This window comes from Anomaloglossus baeobatrachus, chromosome 7 (genome assembly GCF_048569485.1).
Source record: "Anomaloglossus baeobatrachus isolate aAnoBae1 chromosome 7, aAnoBae1.hap1, whole genome shotgun sequence".
Lineage (NCBI taxonomy): Eukaryota > Metazoa > Chordata > Amphibia > Anura > Aromobatidae > Anomaloglossus > Anomaloglossus baeobatrachus.
In genome coordinates this window covers 179,079,488-179,098,539 of record NC_134359.1, presented here as the reverse complement: position 1 = coordinate 179,098,539, position 19,052 = coordinate 179,079,488, and the positions used below count along the sequence as shown (strand labels likewise).

Sequence of the window (19,052 nt, the reverse complement as noted above, 5' to 3'; positions counted from 1 at the left end):
TTAGAGCTGTCAGACTGAGGAATGCCCTGCCACAAGAGGTAGTAATGGCAGATACTAGAACATCATTTAAAAGAGGGGTGGATGATTTTCTCACAACAAATGGCATTGTGGGTCATAAAAAATGTATCCATAGATATTGAATAAGTGGTGGAGAAGAGAAAGGTTGGACTTTATGGACTGGTGTCTATTTTCATCCTATCCAGCTGTAATTATACACGTTGAAGCTTCAATGGCCAAATTCATGTCACTATAACATACATTAGGCATGACAAGGCATTATATTTTCTTTATATACTGTTTGAATAATGAGCAGATATTGAGGTGTCCACAAGTTAATATATCCTAAATGGGACGATCTGAATGTAAAAATTATTAAAACAAAAATTACCTCTACAAAATTCCCAGAATAAACTTCTTCCAGTGTTACTTCGAGATCAATTATTATGTCACTGCCACGTGGAACATTTCTGTCTTGTTGACGCGGATTGCCTCCAAACATGAAGCCAAAATCTCCAAAGAAACTAAGAATACACAAAAAGATATATACTAGGTGTACATATTAAAATACCAATCAATTATATAAATAATATTTGAAGAACCTGTCAGCAGATTTAACAATTTCTATGGGTGTACAGGTCATAGAATGATGAACAAAGTGTTCATTTCATCCGATGCATTGTTGCGGAGAAATCCTCTCATCTTGCTTTGTAAATTACTTGTTCCAAACTAGGGGCAGGACATCGATTGGTAGAGGAGTCTCATTCCACAGTCAGTTTCCATATTTTGTGCCCCCACAATGCCTTCTCACCTTCTGTGACGTCAGCTGCAGTTGAGGAACTCTCACGCGTGTGCAGATATTTCCTCTCCTCTCTGTGGAGGCACCATCCAGGCACTCACAAGCTTTCCTCAACTGCGGCTGGAGTCACAAAAACTGAGAAAAGATCATGGGAGGCGCAAAACATGAGAATCATCTGTGGAGCCAGACTCATCTGCTGACAGATGTACTGCCCTACTTTGGAACAAATCATTTACAAAGCAAGATCAAAGAGGATTTCTCTGCAATAACGCATCAGATGAAATATAAAAAGGTATCACATTGTTCAAGATTTTATGACCTGTATGCCCATTGATATTGTTTAGAATGGATAAATCTGATGACAAAATCCCAGCTGAAAACATGCACTATATTTTGTAATGTTCAATCTTGAAACATGTTGATTAGTGATGAGCGGATCTGTGGAAGTACAGGTTTGCCAGGTTCAGCCGGACTTTATTTAAAAGTCTGGTTCGGGATTCGGAATTGATCCAAACCCCATATAAGTAAATGGGGAAGCGAACTTTGGTGCTGTCAAACGAGTGTAAAATGGTCGTAGTAGGAGCTAGGGTGCTGCAAAATGGGGGTAATAGCAGAACAATTACTCTGCAAACAAATATGCATAGGGAATAAATAAATAATTTAAAACAAAACTTACTGCAGCTCTCAGCTTTACCTTGGCTGGTTATTATTTACTTAAATATTTTTCAAAAAATGATGTGGGATGCCCCCTATTTTTGATAACCAGCCAAGGTAAAGCACACAGCTAGGGACTGGTATTATCAGGCTGGGAATGTCCATCGTAATTTGGCCCTTCCCAGCCTACAAATAGCAGCCGGCAGCCGCGCCCCAGAAGTGTGCATCCATTAGATGTGCCAATTCTGTTGCTTGACCACCTCTCTTACCGACTGCCCAGATACGTTGGCAATCGGGGTAATACTTTTGGGGTTGACGTCACCTGTAAATTGACAAAGGTTAGTAATCGATAAGCGTCTCTAGACACCCACAATACTAACCTGGCAAGTGTAGCGTTAAAGACACGCAAAAAAAATATATTATTTGTATAAAGGCTAACACTCCCTCGTTCACTAATTTATTAATTAAAAAGAAATCCTTGAAGTTCTGACATAGTCCAATGGCGTAATGTTCCACGACACTCATCGATTCCTATGGAGTTTTGCTCTGATCGTAGGGCAGAGGAAGCGCGATCCCTCTCCCAATCCCCTAAAATGCTTTGATCGGTATCACCCTCCCTGGTATGAATTAAAGGGTTATTCCCATCTCTAAGACTTTTTTGTAATATGTAGTAGGTATAATAATAATATTACCAAATACCTCCAATTGGAAATGTTGAATAGTTCTTCTGATTCAAAGCGCATTGCAGGACCTTAGATATTCATGGTTATGAGTACAAATATAGTCACAGATAGTCAGTTGCTCATGTTATTTTTGTGCAAGAATAAATGCGGATTGTTGTTCATGGGAAATAAAGAGAATTTTGTTTACTTACCGTAAATTCTTTTTCTTATAGTTCTGACATGGGAGACTCATACCATGGGTGTATAGCTACTGCCTCCGGAGGACACACAAAGTACTACACTTAAAACGTGTAGCTCCTCCCTCCGGGCTATATACACCCCCTGGATGACAATCTAACCAGTTCAGTGCAAAAGCTGAAGGAGGACATCCACCCATAAGTAGAGATAGAGTAAAACTCGGAAAAACCGGAACTCTCTACAACAACAGCCCGTGAAAACACACGGAACAAAAACTGCCAACAGGCAACAGGGAGGGTGCTGGGTCTCCCATGTCGGAACTATAAGAAAAAGAATTTACGGTAAGTAAACAAAATTCTCTTTTTCTTCATCGTTCCTTCCATGGGAGACCCAGACCATGGGACGTTCCAAAGCAGTCCATGGGTGGGAAATAAACCAAACTGAGAAGTAGGCAAAACCTAACTTCACAAATGGGCGACAGCCGCCTGAAGGATGCGTCTGCCCAAGCTCGCATCTGCCGAAGCATGAGCATGCACTTGGTAGTGCTTCGAAAAAGTGTGCAGACTGGACCAAGTGGCAGCCTGACAAACCTGCTGAGCCGTAGCCTGGTGCCTGAAAGCCCAGGAGGCACCGACAGCTCTGGTCGAGTGCGCCTTAATCCCCGGCGGGGGAGGCACCTGAGAACACTGGTAGGCATCGGCGATAGCCGACCTAATCCAACGAGCTAGGGTCGGTTTAGAAGCAGAGACCCTTGCGCTGACCCATGGTTAGCACAAAAAGTGAGGTGCACCGCCTAAAAGCGGCGGTGCGTGACACATAGATTCGGAGCGCTCGCACCAAATCCAAGGTGTGCAACGCCTTCTCAAAGCGATGCACAGGGGCCGGACAAAGAGAGGGCAAAGAAATGTCCTGGTTAAGGTGGAAGGAAGACACCACCTTAGGGAGAAAATCCGGAGTCGGACGAAGAACCACCTTGTCTTGGTGAAACACCAAAAAGGGGGATTCCGAAGAGAGCGCAGCCAAATCAGAAACTCTCCTGAGAGAAGTTATGGCTACTAGAAAAACAACTTTCTGTGAAAGTCTAAACAAGGGAACCTCCCTAAGAGGCTCAAAGGGGGGTTTCTGTAAGGCCGTGAGGTCCAGATTAAGGTCCCAGGGATCCAAAGGCCGCCGGTAAGGAGGAATGATGTGAGCTGCGCCCTGCATGAAGGTGCGCACCTGAGCCAGTCGGGCGATACGCCGCTGGAATAATACCGACAGAGCCGACACCTGTCCTTTGAGGGAATTGAGGGACAGTCCTAGCTGTAGACCAGCCTGTAGAAAAGACAGGATGGTCGGCAAGGAGAACGGCCAAGGAGCATGGTCGGAAGAGCGACACCAGGACAGGAAGATCCTCCAAGTCCTGTGATAAATCTTGGCCGAAGAAGACTTCCGAGCCTGAGTCATAGTGGAGAGGACCTCAGAGGGAATACCTGAAGCCGTCAGGATCCAGGACTCAAGAGCCACGCCGTCAATCTGAGAGCCGCAGAATTCTGGCGGAAAAACGGACCTTGAGAGAGAAGGTCTGGGCGGTCTGGGAGATGCCACGGCACCTCTACAGACAGGCGGAGCAGATCTGGATACCAAGCTCGCCTGGGCCAGTCCGGGGCAATGAGTATGACCCGACGGCCCCCCATTCTGATCTTGCGCAGAACCCTGGCCAAGAGAGCTAGCGGGGGAAACACGTACGCCAGACGGAACTGTGACCAATCCTGAACCAGCGCATCCGCTGCGAATGCCTGAGGATCGTGGGAGCGAGCCACGTAAACCGGAACCTTGTTGTTGTGCCGGGATGCCATTAGATCCACTTCCGGAGTACCCCACTTGCGGCAGATTGACCTGAAGACTGCCGGGTGTAGGGCCCACTCGCCGCTGTCCACGGTTTGACGGCTGAGATAATCGGCCTCCCAGTTTTCTACGCCTGGGATGTGGACTGCTGATATGGTGGACTTGGAGTCCTCCGTCCACTGGAGGATTCGTTGAACCTCCAACATCGCCAGGCGGCTGCGAGTTCCGCCCTGGTGATTGATGTAGGCAACCGTTGTCGCGTTGTCCGACTGGACTCGAATGTGCTTGCCCGCCAACAGGTGGTGCAAGGCTAGGAGAGCTAGAAACACAGCTCTGATCTCCAGCACATTGATCGGGAGGGCTGATTCGGACGGAGTCCAAGTGCCCTGTGCTCGGTGATGGAGAAAAACTGCTCCCCAACCGGAGAGGCTGGCATCTGTGGTGAGAATCACCCAGGACGGAGTCAGGAAGGAGCGTCCCTGTGACAGAGAGAGGGGCCGAAGCCACCACTGAAGAGAGCTCCTGGTCTGTGGCGACAGAGCCACTAGCTTGTGCAGGGAAGAGGTCCGCTTGTTCCAACAGCGGAGAATGTCCAACTGCAGGGGACGCAGATGGAACTGCGCAAATGGAACCGCTTCCATTGACGCCACCATCTGACCCAGCACCTGCATGAGGTGTCTGATGGAATGACGGCGGTGCCTCAGCAGAGAGCGCACCGCTAGCTGAAGGGACTGCTGTTTGACCAAGGGCAACTTCACAAGTGCCGGCAGAGTCTCGAATTGCATCCCTAGGTACAGAAGCCCCTGGGTCGGGGTCAGAGTGGACTTGGGCAGGTTGACAAGCCACCCGAACTGAACAAGCGTGGCGAGAGTGAGCGAGACACTCCGCTGGCAGTCTGCCCTGGATGAGGCCTTGACTAGAAGATCGTCCAGGTAGGGGATTACTGCCAACCCCTGAAGGTGCAGAACCGCAACCACTGCTGCCATAACCTTGGTGAAAACACGAGGGGCCGTGGCTAACCCGAAGGGGAGAGCCACGAATTGGAAATGTTCCTCTCCGATTGCAAAGCGGAGCCAACGCTGGTGTGAAACCGCGATAGGCACGTGTAGATAGCCATCCCTGATGTCGATGGATGCCAGAAAATCTCCTTGGGTCATTGATGCAATGACCGATCTCAGAGACTCCATGCGAAAACGCCGCACCTGAACATGCTTGTTCAGAAGCTTGAGATCCAGGATGGGCCGGAAGGAACCGTCCTTCTTGGGGACTAGAAAGAGGTTGGAGTAGAAACCTCTGAACCGTTCCCGAGCGGGAACCGGAACAATAACCCCGTTGGCCTGCAGGGATGCCACGGCCTGAGAGAAGGCGGCGGCCTTGGAGCAGGGAGGGGTGGACAGAAAAAATCTGTTTGGCGGGCTGGAGGAAAATTCTATCCTGTAGCCGTGGGAGATGATATCCCGCACCCACTGATCGGAGACGTGTTGAAACCACACGTCGCCAAAGCGGGAGAGCCTGCCACCGACTAAGGACGTTGCTGGCGCAGCCAGATAGTCAAGAGGGGGCTGCCTTAGTGGCAGCGGCTCCTCCGGACTTCTGAGGACGCGGCTTTGCGCGCCAGATGGGTTTACGATCCTTGGCTGCGGTAGTGGACGAGGCTGAGGGCTTAGAGGCTGACCAGTTAGAGGAACGAAAGGAACGAAACCTCGATTGGTTCCTGCCCTGGACAGGTCTCTTGGCTTTAGCTTGTGGCAAGGAAGTACTCTTCCCTCCAGTCGCTTCCTTAATTATTTCATCCAGTTGTTCACCAAACAGCCGGGACCCAGCAAAGGGGAGGCCCGCAAGATACTTCAGGCTCCTGCCGCCTCATATACAGACTTGGCCAGAAGGTCAACCTGTCGGTCAGTGGGATCCTTAAGAGAGGTGCCATCAGCCACCGCTACGACTGTGCGGGCTGAGATTCTAGACACCGGAGGGTCTACCTTTGGGGACTGAGCCCACTCCTTTACCACATCTGGTGGAAAGGGAAAACGGTCATCAGAACTACGCTTTGGAAAGCGTTTGTCAGGACAGGCCCTGGGTTTGGTGACAGTGGCCTGAAAACTGGAGTGGTTAAAAAACGTACTCCGAGCCTTCTTAGGTGAGGCAAACTGATGTATCTCCACCAGAGAGGCTGGTTCCTCTGACACTGGTGGCGTGAGGTTCAGAACGGAGTTAATGGACGCAATCAAGTCACTAACGTCCGCATCATCCTCAGACAAGGCAATGGGGTACCTAGAGCTAGCGTCTGAACCCACAGTAAAAGTATCCTCCTCGCCCTGCACCTCGGCCCGAGAATCAGAGCCGTGAGACGAGGAAGGAGAAGGGTCCCTGCGTCTCCGTTTAGGAGGACGGGGTCCTAAAACATGCTCTGAGGGCTCTGCAGAGCTCGGAGCAACAGAGGCAGCCTGAGAAGGAGGCTGATGCATGGTCTGCAGTGTCCGGGACAGCTGTCCCATAGAGTCGGCAAAAGACTGGGAAATAGCTCTGGAAAAAGATGCTACCCAGGCCGGGGGATCAGCCATCTGGGCTGGAGTGGCCGGAGGAACCCCTGAGGAGGCTCCAGGCTGAGGGATCACCATGTTAGAGCAGGCATCACAATGTGGGTATGTGCTTGGCTCTGGCAGAATGAGCTTACAAGCAGTGCATATAGCGTACAGCTTTGCAGCCTTGCTCCTAGTGACAGACATGCTGCTGAGGTGAAGCTCTGCAGCTGGAATACACTCCTGTAGAATGCCCTGAGAGTGTATAATAAAAAGCCCACAACCAGAGGTTGTGGCTTACCAGACCGCTCTCTGTGTGACCTCCGGATTCCACAGCTCAGACCCCCAGTAAAGCGTCAGCCTTCTCCAAAAGCAGCAGCTGCAGCATCCAGCGCCGATCAGTGTAAGAACGCTGAGAAAATGGCACTGGAAGGAGGAGGGGGGCGGGGAGAAGCCCAAGAGCGGGAAACCAGAGGGCCAAGGAGAGATACAGGGGAGGGAACATCTCCACAGAAAGGAGTGTCCTCCCCTCTGCTAGCCGGCCGGTGGGCGGCGCCACCTATGCATCTGCATGAGTGACATGCAGGGACGCTGAAACCGAAACTAGGCCCAAACTGAAGCCGGGGCCTAGATTAGTAGCGTGCGGCCGACGAGCAGGCACCCCCGACGCGGTTCTCCGGAAAAACACCGAGAACCGGCCGGAATTACAGTAAAAGACAAATAACATACTCTCCCCCTCAATAAAAGTACCCGGGACCCCTGAAAAACGTCTCAATACTTAGCTTTTGAGACGCAGGGCCATGTCCCTAAGGGAAGGTCAAATGCTCCGTCCAGCAGGAACCTGACAGGGCTGCGGATGGAGACCGGTCTCCTGCACAGCAGAGAGGACCGTGTTAGCTCCCACTTCAAACCAGAGCCTGAAAAGGATGTTGAAGGAGCGCGGCATGTGAAGGCTCCAGCCTTGCAAAGTCAACCTTAACAGCACCGCCGACACAGTGGGGTGTGAAGGGACATGCCGGGAGTCCAGATTGGACCCGCTTTTCTTCCAAATCTTTAAAAATAAAAACTTAAAAATGAAAAAAAATCAGAATGCATGTGTGTGTGTGACCTCCTGAAACACAAAGCATTGAACTGGTTAGATTGTCATCCATGGGGTGTATATAGCCCGGAGGGAGGAGCTACACGTTTTAAGTGTAGTACTTTGTGTGTCCTCCGGAGGCAGTAGCTATACACCCATGGTCTGGGTCTCCCATGGAAGGAACGATGAAGAAATAAGACATCCCCTGAAAATAAGCACTAGCTCATCTTTCAGAGCAAAAAGAATAATATAAGACCCTGCTTTATTTTTGGGGCAACACGTTAGGGAGAAGAGACTGAACCTGTATAACATAGGATAGACTGACCTGGTTGTATAAATCGGGGACAGCAGCTGCATGTAACTAATCTATCACGGTCTGCTATAAGACTGGAGTAACATTACAATGAAACTCTTGCCTCTTGGCAAATAGTCTGCAGTAGGGAGCCATATCAGAGAGGGAGAAGGAATCAAGATGGCAGCCAACTCAGAGATGGCGTATCAACTAGGAAACAAGTATACACAATGGATACAGAAGAACCTCTGCTTTATTCTTTAATAATACAACAAATTTTGTTTGCACGGTTGCACTTTTTTTTTTTTTTTTAAAACTAAGGAAAGAAAAAAAGACTAAAAATTATATCCATATTCTTTAAGGTCATGTTAACACGCGGAGTACACGGTTTTTCCCCTCATTATTTGTAAGCCAAAACCAGCAGTTGGTATAAAATGCAGAAGTGATGCCCGCGTTACTAATATACTTTTCCACTCCTGGTTTCGGCTTACAAAAACTCACCAAATACTCAATGTGTGCACGTGGCCTAAAGAGGATTGGTCATGGTAAACATGGCAGAATAGAATAGATAGGTCCTATGCACTGATAGCACAGAGGACAACAAAATATGCTTGAACGCAGCAATAAACCATGTCAGCAAGCTCATACTTCTGAGGGGGGTGCTCACAGTCTATGTAAGGCAGATATAGTGACATACGGTTGCGTGAGGCATACAGAACCGCATGTCATTGCATCTTGCCACGATTCCATTGTAAATGAATGGAACTGAAACGCATTTATGACGGATCCGGTTTGCGGCAAAATACCGCTGGTGTGAGCGTGGCCTAAGCAGCGCTAAATAGAATACAGAACAATAATGTAAATACAAAAAGGGATTTTGCCCGGAACTACTTACTGTGAGAATATATCACCATGGGAACCTTGATGGCCCTCTTTAAGTCCTTCTTCCCCATATGCATCATACTGTTTTCGTTTTTCCTCATCAGAAAGCACCTAAATGCACAATTCATGGTAAAGGAAAAAAAAAAAATTATAATTTATATTTCGTCCTTACAATACAATACAGTGGGATGACTGGACAGTTCAGTTGCAATTCAACCACATCCACTTTACATAATCCAGTGTCCCACCTCAAGTCTTCATTGGGGAGACTTTAGGCAACTAATACCTGTATAAGCCCCAATAATCGCTTATCAGAAAAAGTCACAGTAAATTGGAGCCAAGGCCGAATTTACACTCCTCTGGGAATTCACTATCGATCTTTAAGATTGGTCATTATAATCAGATCTGTGGTGGCCTGACTACCAGAACTCCCCTCATCATTGACTTGAAGGCCCCAAAAGTAGCATAGCTCCCCAGCTTGTGTCGTGGCTGTGATTCGTAGTACAAGCTCTCTCCAATACAAGGAAAAGGAAGAGTGTGGTGCCATTCAGTGGCACTAGACAACATACCGAGCTGAGCCACTTCTGGTGCTCCACAGTACCTTCCATTAACTGACCACAGAGGTGCTGGGAAGCAGAACCCCACAATCTCGTACTAAAAATTATTTTATCGTAATCTAAGAATATAGGAAGTGATTCAGTCCATCACGTGTTGTCAGTCTGTTATCTATAGGTAGTAAGTTACAGGAAAGCTTATAGCTAGACCACAGCTTAGAGCAAGTGAAATAAGTATTGAACATATCCCCAGATATCAGTAACAACCCATCCAATCCACATTAATTTCATTTCCTAACCATAGATGGCCATTTTGTGATTTGTAATAAAGAGAAATGACACAGGGAAAAAAGTATTGAACACAGATACTGAAATGTATTAGTTCGTACAAAAGCCTTTGTTGGGGGGAGAAAATCACAGCTTCAAGACGGCTCCCATATGGAGAAACTAGTCACATGCATCGCTCATGTGTGATTTTGGACCAGTCTTCCACATAAACACTCTCCCACGGTTCAGTGGGTTCTATGAACTCTGATCTTTAGTTCTTCCCATAAATTTTCTATTAGATTCATGTCAGGTGATTGGCTGGGCCATTTTAGTAGCTTTATTTTCTTTCTCCATCCTCATTTCATTGTCAACATCCTGGTAGATGGCAGCAGATTTTTATCAAGAATGTCTCAAGTACATTTGACCATTCATCCTTCCTTAAATTATATGACGATTGCCAGTGCCGTATGCTGAAAAACAGCCCCACACCATGATGTTCCTATCTCCAAACTTCACTGTTGGTATCATGTCTTTATGGTGATATTCAGTGCCTTTTGCCCTACAAACATGGTGTTTATTATGGCACCCAAAGAGTTCAATTTTGGTCTTATTTGACCAGACTATATTCTCCCAGTATTGCACAGGCTTACCTAAATGTTTTTCAGCAAATGTTAAAACACACTTAAACACTTTGTTTATCGAGTGTTGCGTGGTGAATGTGCATACAGGCCATGGAGGTTGAGTGTATTACTTATTGTTTTCTTTGAAACTATTGTACCTGCCGATTCCAGGTCTTTCTGTTGCTCTCCACAGGTGGTCCTTGGCTCTTGACCAACTCTTCAAGATAATTATTTTCACGCCTCTATCTAAAGTCTTGCAGGGACCACCTAGTTAGGGCTGGTTTATGGTGAAGTGATGCTCTTTCCACTTCCAAAGATTTTGTGACAGCTCACTGGTTTTACCCATCATGCAATGTTTCTTTTCTGGCAAATTGGTAATGAGATACCTTTTAATGGCTACCAGTTGAACCAGCTGATATTTTTCACTAAGTGGCAGGATTGCTTTCTAATCACTGATAGATTTCAGGAGGTGTCATGACTTTCAATGGCTTTCTGCACCTCTTTCTTCATATTGTCAATACATTTTTGCTGTGTCATTTTTCATTATTACACAATTTAAGTTATGGACATCTATGGTTTGATTTTTTTTTTTTTGCCTGTGTGGATTGGATGGATTGTTACAGACATCTGGTACAAAATTAATTTCAATAGCTAATTTAGAAATAGATTAACTAAGGCAATTGGTGACGTGGTCAAGACTTATTTTAACCGCTGTATATACTTCAGCACTTTTTACTAACCTCATAGGCAGCACCTAAATCTTGAAATTTATCTTGCGCTTGTGGATCATCTGGATTTCGGTCTGGATGCAACTGCAAAGCTAGCTTTCTATAGGCCTTTTTTATTTCCTTTACAGTAGCGCCACGTGAAACTCCTAGGATTTTATAGAAATCACGTCTGAAATAAGAAAGACATATGTTATTATAAGCGATTCAAAACCTGCAGACTGACAGCTTCGTAATCAGACATGACAACTTCTCTGTTGAAGAGGTATTCAACTCTGGAAGTTGAAAAGGGAATCACCAGGGGCAAACTCTCCGAAAACCGGGTATCTGAAGAGCTTTGTCTGAATGGAGCAGTGGTTGACCACATGCACTTCGAAGTCTTCATTTATTCAATGACATGTGAGCGCACTGCTCAAATATCACGGCGGTACCCATGAAAAGGAATGGGCAGTAGTGCATGACTGACCATGGCTACATTCACACAGGGCTCTTTAGAGCCTCGGTTCTCGGCACTATTGGCATCCCGACAATAGCACCCTTACCTTATCGCGTATTTATAACTTGCTGCACTATGATTTTTAATTAGTTTTCAATAAAATGGAATTTTAAGAAAAATATTTTCTCTATGAAGATGTGGCTGCTGGATATTTTTTTTTCTTTTTGCTGCAATCACCCTTACCTTAAGCCAGGTATCCCTTATTCAATGATAGGGAATGACTTCCAAAACTGAGCAAACTAAGCGTGTTCCTAATGAATGTCCCCTTTAAGGGTGCAAACGATCAGTGTGAGCATTGTTTTGGATGCAGCGTGTTTTATACAAAAATAAATTCTTATAAATAATACACAAAGTGGAAAATCACTTGATAAGCAGTGATTTGTTCTAACTCAATAGAATGTCTTTGATTCTGTGACTAAACTTCACCCATGGTAATATGTTTTCTACACTACACTTTTACTGCGCAGCTGGATTGTATGGGGGAGAAATGTGTGAGGTGATAGTATGAAGGGAGAAAAGAAGTGAATTTTGTTTACTTACCGTAAATTCCTTTTCTTCTAGCTCCTATTGGGAGACCCAGACAATTGGGTGTATAGCTTCTGCCTCCGGAGGCCACACAAAGTATTACACTTTAAAAAGTGTAACCCCCTCCCCTCTGCCTATACACCCTCCCGTGGATCACGGGCTCCTCAGTTTTGGTGCAAAAGCAGGAAGGAGAAGACTTTGAATTTACCCTATACCAATTCATATCCGAAGGATGTTCGGAGAACTGAACCATGAACCAAAAGAACAATTCAACATGAACAACATGTGTACACAAAAGAACAACCAGCCCGAAGGGAACAGGGGCGGGTGCTGGGTCTCCCAATAGGAGCTAGAAGAAAAGGAATTTACGGTAAGTAAACAAAATTCCCTTCTTTGTCGCTCCATTGGGAGACCCAGACAATTGGGACGTCCAAAAGCAGTCCCTGGGTGGGTAAAAGAATACCTCAATAAAAAGAGCCGAAACGGCCCTCCTCTTACAGGTGAGCAACCGCCGCCTGAAGGACTCGCCTACCTAGACTGGCGTCTGCCGAAGCATAGGTATGCACTTGATAGTGTTTCGTGAAAGTGTGCAGACTAGACCACGTCGTTGCCTGACACAACTGCTGAGCCGTAGCCTGGTGCCGCAACACCCAGGACGCACCCACGGCTCTGGTAGAATGGGCTTTCAGCCCTGAAGGAAGCGGAAGCCCAGAAGAACGGTAGGCTTCGAGAATCGGTTCCTTGATCCACCGAGCCAAGATTGACTTGGAAGCCTGAGAACCCTTACGCTGGCCAGCGACAAGAACAAAGAGCGCATCTGAACGACGCAGGGGCGCCGTGCGAGACACGTAGAGCCGGAGTGCTCTCACCAGATCAAAAGAGTGCAAATCCTTTTCACATTGGTGAATTGGATTAGGGCAAAATGAAGGTAAGGAGATATCCTGATTGAGATGAAAAGTAGATACAACCTTAGGGAGAAATTCCGGAACCGGACGCAGAACCACCTTATCCTGTTGAAACACCAGGAAGGGGGCTTTGCATGATAGCGCTGCAAGCACAGGCACTCTCTGGAGTGATGTAATTGCCACTAGAAAGGCCACCTTTTGCAAAAGACGTGATAGAGACATCCCGCAGCGGCTCGAAAGGTGGTTTCTGAAGAGCCGTTAGCACCCTGTTAAGATCCCAGGGTTCCAGCGGACGCTTGTAAGGTGGGACTATGTGGCAAACTCCCTGCAGGAACGTTCGGACCTGCGGAAGCCTGGCTAGACGCTTTTGAAAAAATACGGAGAGCGCAGATACTTGGCCCTTGAGAGAGCCGAGTGACAAACCCTTGTCCATTCCGGATTGGAGGAATGAAAGAAAAGTGGGTAAGGCAAACGGCCATGGAGAGAAACAGTTATCAGAGCACCAGGATAAGAAGATTTGCCAAGACCTGTAATAGATCTTGGCGGACGTTGGCTTCCTGGCTTGTCTCATGGTGGCAATGACATCCTGAGATAACCCTGAAGACGCTAGGAGCCAGGACTCAATGGCCACACAGTCAGGTGGAGGGCCACAGAATTCAGATGGAAAAATGGCCCTTGTGACAGCAAGTCTGGGCGGTCTGGAAGCGCCCACGGCTGACCCACCGTGAGATGCCACAGATCCGGGTACCACGACCGCCTCGGCCAGTCTGAAGCGACGAGAATGGCGCGACGGCAGTCGGACCTGATCTTGCGTAACACTCTGGGCAGCATCGCCAGAGGAGGAAACACACAAGGCAGTCGGAACTGCGACCAGTCCTGAACTAACGCATCCGCCGCCAGAGCTCTGTGATCCTGAGACCGTGCCATGAATGCCGGGACTTTGTTGTTGTGCCGTGACGCCATGAGATCGACGTCCGGCGTTCCCCAGCGGCAACAGATCTCTCGAAACACTTCTGGGTGCAGAGACCATTTCCCCGCATCCATGCCCTGACGACTGAGAAAATCTGCTTCCCAGTTTTCTACGCCCGGGATGTGAACTGCGGAGATGGTGGAGGCTGTGGCTTCCACCCACTGCAGAATCCGCCGGACTTCCTGGAAGGCTTGACGACTGCGAGTGCCGCCTTGGTGGTTGATGTATGCGACGGCAGTGGCGTTGTCCGACTGGATACGGGTCTGCCTGCCCTCCAGCCACCGCTGAAAAGCCAATAGGGCTAGATACACTGCCCTTATTTCCAGAACATTGATCTGAAGGGAAGACTATCGGAGTCCAGGTTCCCTGAGCCCTGTGGTGGAGAAAAACCGCTCCCCACCCTGACAGGCTCGCGTCCGTGGTGACCACAGCCCAGGTTGGGGGTAGGAAGGATTTTCCCTGCGATAGAGAATTGGGAAGGAGCCACCACTGAAGTGACGTCTTGGTTGCAAGGGAAAGAGAGACGTTCCTGTCGAGGGAAGCCGACCTCCTGTCCCATTTGCGGAGAATGTCCCATTGGAGCTGCCGTAGATGGAATTGCGCGAACGGCACTGCCTCCATTGCTGCCACCATCTTCCCCAGGAAGTGCATGAGGCGCCTTAAGGGGTGTGACTGACTCCGAAGAAGTGATTGCACCCCTGCCTGCTGAGAAAGCTGTTTGTCTCGCGGTAGCTTGACTACCGCTGACTGTGTATGAAACTCCATCCCGAGGTAAGTCAGTGATTGGGTCGGTGTCAACTTGGATTTTGGGAAGTTGATGATCCACCCGAACTGCTGGAGAGTCGTCAGAGCGACTGTAAGGCTGTGTTGACACGCCACCCGAGAAGGGGCCCTGACTAGGAGATCGTCTAAGTAGGGAATCACCGAATGGCCCTGAGAGTGTAGGACCGCCACGACGGATGCCATAACTTTGGTGAAAACTCGTGGGGCTGTCGCCAGGCCGAAAGGCAATGCCACGAACTGAAGGTGTTCGTCCCTGATGGCGAAACGCAAGAAGCGTTGATGTTCGGGTGCGATCTTCACGTGGAGATAAGCATCTTTGATGTCGATCGATGCTAGGAAGTCTCCTTGTGACATCGAGGCGATGACCGAGCGGAGAGATTCCATCCGAAACCGTCTGGTTCTCACGTGTCTGTTGAGCAGTTTGAGGTCCAGAACGGGACGGAATGATCCGTCCTTTTTTGGCACCACGAACAAGTTGGAGTAAAAGCCGCGACCACGTTCCTGAAGGGGAACGGGGGTCACAACTCCTGTCTTCAGAGCGTCCACCGCCTGAAAAAGTGCGTCGGCCTGAGCGGGGGGCGGAGAGGTTCTGAAGAAACGAGCCGCAGGACGAGAGCTGAACTCTATCCTGTAACCATGAGACAGAATGTCTCTCACCCATCGGTCTTGAACATGTGGCCACTAGGCATCGCCAAAGCGGGAGAGCCTGCCACCGACCGAGGATGCGGTTAGGGGATGCCGAGAGTCATGAGGAGGCCGCCTTGGAGGCAGTGCCTCCTGCGGCCTTTTGGGGGCGTGACTTGGACCGCCACGCATAGGAGTTCCTCTGGCCTTTCTCCTGCCTGCTGGATGAAGAGGATTGGGGCTTGGCGGAGGGACGAAAGGACCGAAACCTCGATTGTATTTTCCGTTGTTGAGGTCTCTGAGGTCTGGACTGGGGTAAGGAGGAGTCCTTTCCCTTGGATTCCTTAATAATCTCATCCAATCGTTCGCCAAACAAGCGTTCGCCAGAAAACGGCAAACCGGTTAAGAACCTCTTGGAGGCCGAGTCTGCCTTCCATTCGCGCAGCCACATGGCCCGGCGGACTGCCACAGAGTTAGCGGATGCCACAGCTGTACGGCTAGCCGAGTCTAGAACTGCGTTCATGGCGTAGGAAGAAAAAACTGACGCTTGAGAAGTCAAAGACGCAACTTGCGGAGCAGAATTACGTGTGACAGCATTAATCTCAGTCAGACAAGCCGAGATAGCTTGGAGTGCCCACACGGCTGCAAAGGCCGGGGCAAAGGACGCGCCCGTGGCCTCAAAGATGGACTTCACCAGGAGCGCTATCTGCCTGTCAGTGGCATCCTTTAGCGATGAGCCATCTGCCACCGATACCACAGATCTAGCCGCCAATCTAGAGACTGGAGGATCCACCTTGGGACATTGAGCCCACCCCTTAACGACTTCAGCGGGGAAGGGGTAACGCGTGTCAGTGAGGCGCTTAGTAAAGCGCTTGTCCGGAACCGCTCTGGGCTTCTGGACAGCGTCTCTGAAGTTAGAGTGATCGAAGAACGCACTACGTGTACGTTTGGGGAACCGAAACTGGTGTTTCTCCTGCTGAGACGCCGACTCCTCCACAGTAGGAGGCGGGGGAGAGAGATCCAACACCTGGTTGATGGACGAGATAAGATCATTCACTAATGCGTCCCCCTCAGGTGTATCAAGGTTAAGGGCGACGTCAGGGTCAGAACCCTGAGCTGCGACGTCCGCCTCGTCCTCCAGAGAGTCCTCAAGCTGGGAACCCGAGCAGCGTGAAGAAGTCGGGGAAGATTCCCAGCGAGCCCGCTTAGCCTGTCTAGGACTGTGGTCCTGGCAGGAGTCCTCCACGTGGGACCTAGGGCCCAACCTGGGAGCGCGCTGCGGCGCGGACCGAGAGGGGCCTGGAGGTGATGATCCAACAGGGGCCGGGGCCTGTGTAAGGACCGGTCTGGACTGCAAAGCTTCTAGCAGCTTGGCAGACCATTTGTCCATAGACTGAGCCATGGATTGTGAAAGTGACTCAGAGTTTCTCAGCAAACGCAGCAAACTCTGTCCCTGCCGCCTGGACAGGGGGAGCAGGGGGGGTCTACATGAGCCGAGGGGTCCACTAGTGACCGAGGCTCCGGCTGAGCAAGTGAAACAGGTGTCGAGCATTGCTCACAGTGAGGGTAGGTGGAACCCGCAGGTAACATAGCCCCACAAGAGGTACAGGCCGCAAAAAAACCCTGTGCCTTAACAGCTTTGCTCCTTGTGGACGACATGCTGTTGTCTCCTAGGAGAATGATCACTGAGGGTATATGGGCAAAAAACAGGGTATACAGCCCGACCGAACAGAAATATATATATATAAATACGTATCTATTCCGGCACCCTGGGGGGGGACCAGCACCGGGTGACCGGTGTGGCTTACCGACCGCTAACAAGCGGAGTGTGTGCCTCCAGATTCCCAGCTTTAGGTCCCCTGGAGCTGCAGAGCTGTTCCTGAGAATCCTCCACCGGCAGAATGCCCAAAAAATGGCTGCCGGAGATCTCAGGGGAGGAGTGGAGCCGTGGGCGGCGCCAGGAAAGTGCGGGAATCTGGGGTCCCCACAGTGATCAGTGAGGGGGGAGGAAACATGCAGGATGCTCCAGCCCTCACATCCGACGTCAGGTCGGCAGTCCCGCCCTTACCCCTGACAGGCAGGCCCGGGGGCGGGATTTTTGCGACTAGGCCGCGATGAAGCCGGGGACTAAATTTGAGACCGCGCCCAACAAGCAGGCACGGTCGGCGCGGAAGTCCGCCGGCCTTCTCAATTCAGCAGCTGCCGCAGCGTCCGGGAAGAAGGTGCGCTCCTGCATATTCCCCAATGGGGACACAGAGTACCTTAGAGTTGCAGGGCCCGGTCCCTGAGGATGAATAGACTCCGGTCCGGCAGATTCCCACAGGGGCTGCGGAGGGAGCACGGTCCCAGCAAATGGCTGACCGTTCAGGATCCCACTTCTCCCAGAGCCGCTAAGGGATGGTGAAGGAGACGGCATGAGGCTCCGGCCTTTGTACCCGCAATGGGTACCTCAACCTTAACAACACCGCCGACGTAGTGGGGTGAGAAGGGAACATGCCGGGGGCCCCGTGGGGGCCCTCTTTTCTTCCAACCGACATAACTAATATGAGAATGCATGAGTGGATGTGTGCCTCCTTCCACACAAAGCATAAAACTGAGGAGCCCGTGATCCACGGGAGGGTGTATAGGCAGAGGGGAGGGGTTACACTTTTTAAAGTGTAATACTTTGTGTGGCCTCCGGAGGCAGAAGCTATACACCCAATTGTCTGGGTCTCCCAATGGAGCGACAAAGAAATATTGAGACTGGGCAATGTGTGCAGGACAATATAAAAAAAAAAAATGGAAAGAGGAGAAATTGCGAAAGGTACCATAAAAGGAATGGTGTAAGGGTCATATTAGATAACAATAAAAACCCCAGTATCTTCTTACCATTGTTAAATCCCTACTGGAAATTGTAGGTTCATGCAGTATTGTAGGTTCATGCAGTACAATTGTACAGTATATGGGCTGACATTACAATTGATCCCTGCACTGGCTGGGGCAACACAATCCTGCACTGGCAATGTATTTCTATACTGATGGTGGTTCTAGTGATGTATGTCTGCACTGATGGTGGTTCTGGTGATGTACTGTAGCTATGTACACAGGTGACGTCATCCACATCGCCGGGCAAAACCTCACCCCTGCTCAGAGAACTCGCTGGATCACGCAGGCGCACCTATGTTTACGGCTCTGTCTGCATTAGGGCAGAACGAAGTGCATCTGCCGAGATGGCAATGTCTCTTCGCAGGCGTGACATTTTGCCCAGGTATGTGGATGGCTCTGGATGCATTCATCCACGTCAACTATCAAAGGAGGACCGCGATCAATGCCAAAAAGGAGGGACAGGAGCCGCAACCTGGGAAGCCCATCAGATCAGACCCAAGGATTTACATGCACAGCGGGAGATTTTCTAAAGGTATTTGTGAGGTCCACAGGGGAAGTCAGGGGATAACATGCACCTTTATAGAATACAGCACAGGAGCTGCTGAACAAGTTAATTTTGGTTTAGAACTGAAAAATCTGGTAAGAGATTCCCTTTAAAGATTAGTACGTTTTTATTTATCTTAGGAGCATTAGAGGGATTATCCTAGTTGGTTATCAGGGTCTGCACTCTTTCTATGTGACTTTAGACCTCTGAATTCTCACAGCATGCACTGCACACTGTCAGGATTCTCTGGTGCCAGCAGTGAGAGG

At 49.3% G+C, this 19,052-nt stretch overlaps 1 protein-coding gene across 2 annotated transcripts in view; it reads right to left on the bottom strand.

The window, feature by feature from the left end:
* Window positions 1-19,052, bottom strand: part of DNAJB11 (DnaJ heat shock protein family (Hsp40) member B11) — a 103,928-nt gene that overhangs the window by 69,571 nt on the left and 15,305 nt on the right. For both annotated transcript variants that reach the window (XM_075317817.1, XM_075317816.1), the window contains exons 2-4: window positions 11,090-11,246; window positions 8,922-9,019; window positions 389-521 (exon numbers count right to left, since the gene is read on the bottom strand). In XM_075317817.1, coding sequence (XP_075173932.1) covers window positions 389-521; window positions 8,922-9,019; window positions 11,090-11,246 — 388 coding nt within the window. The remainder of the gene's footprint in view (window positions 1-388; window positions 522-8,921; window positions 9,020-11,089; window positions 11,247-19,052) is intronic.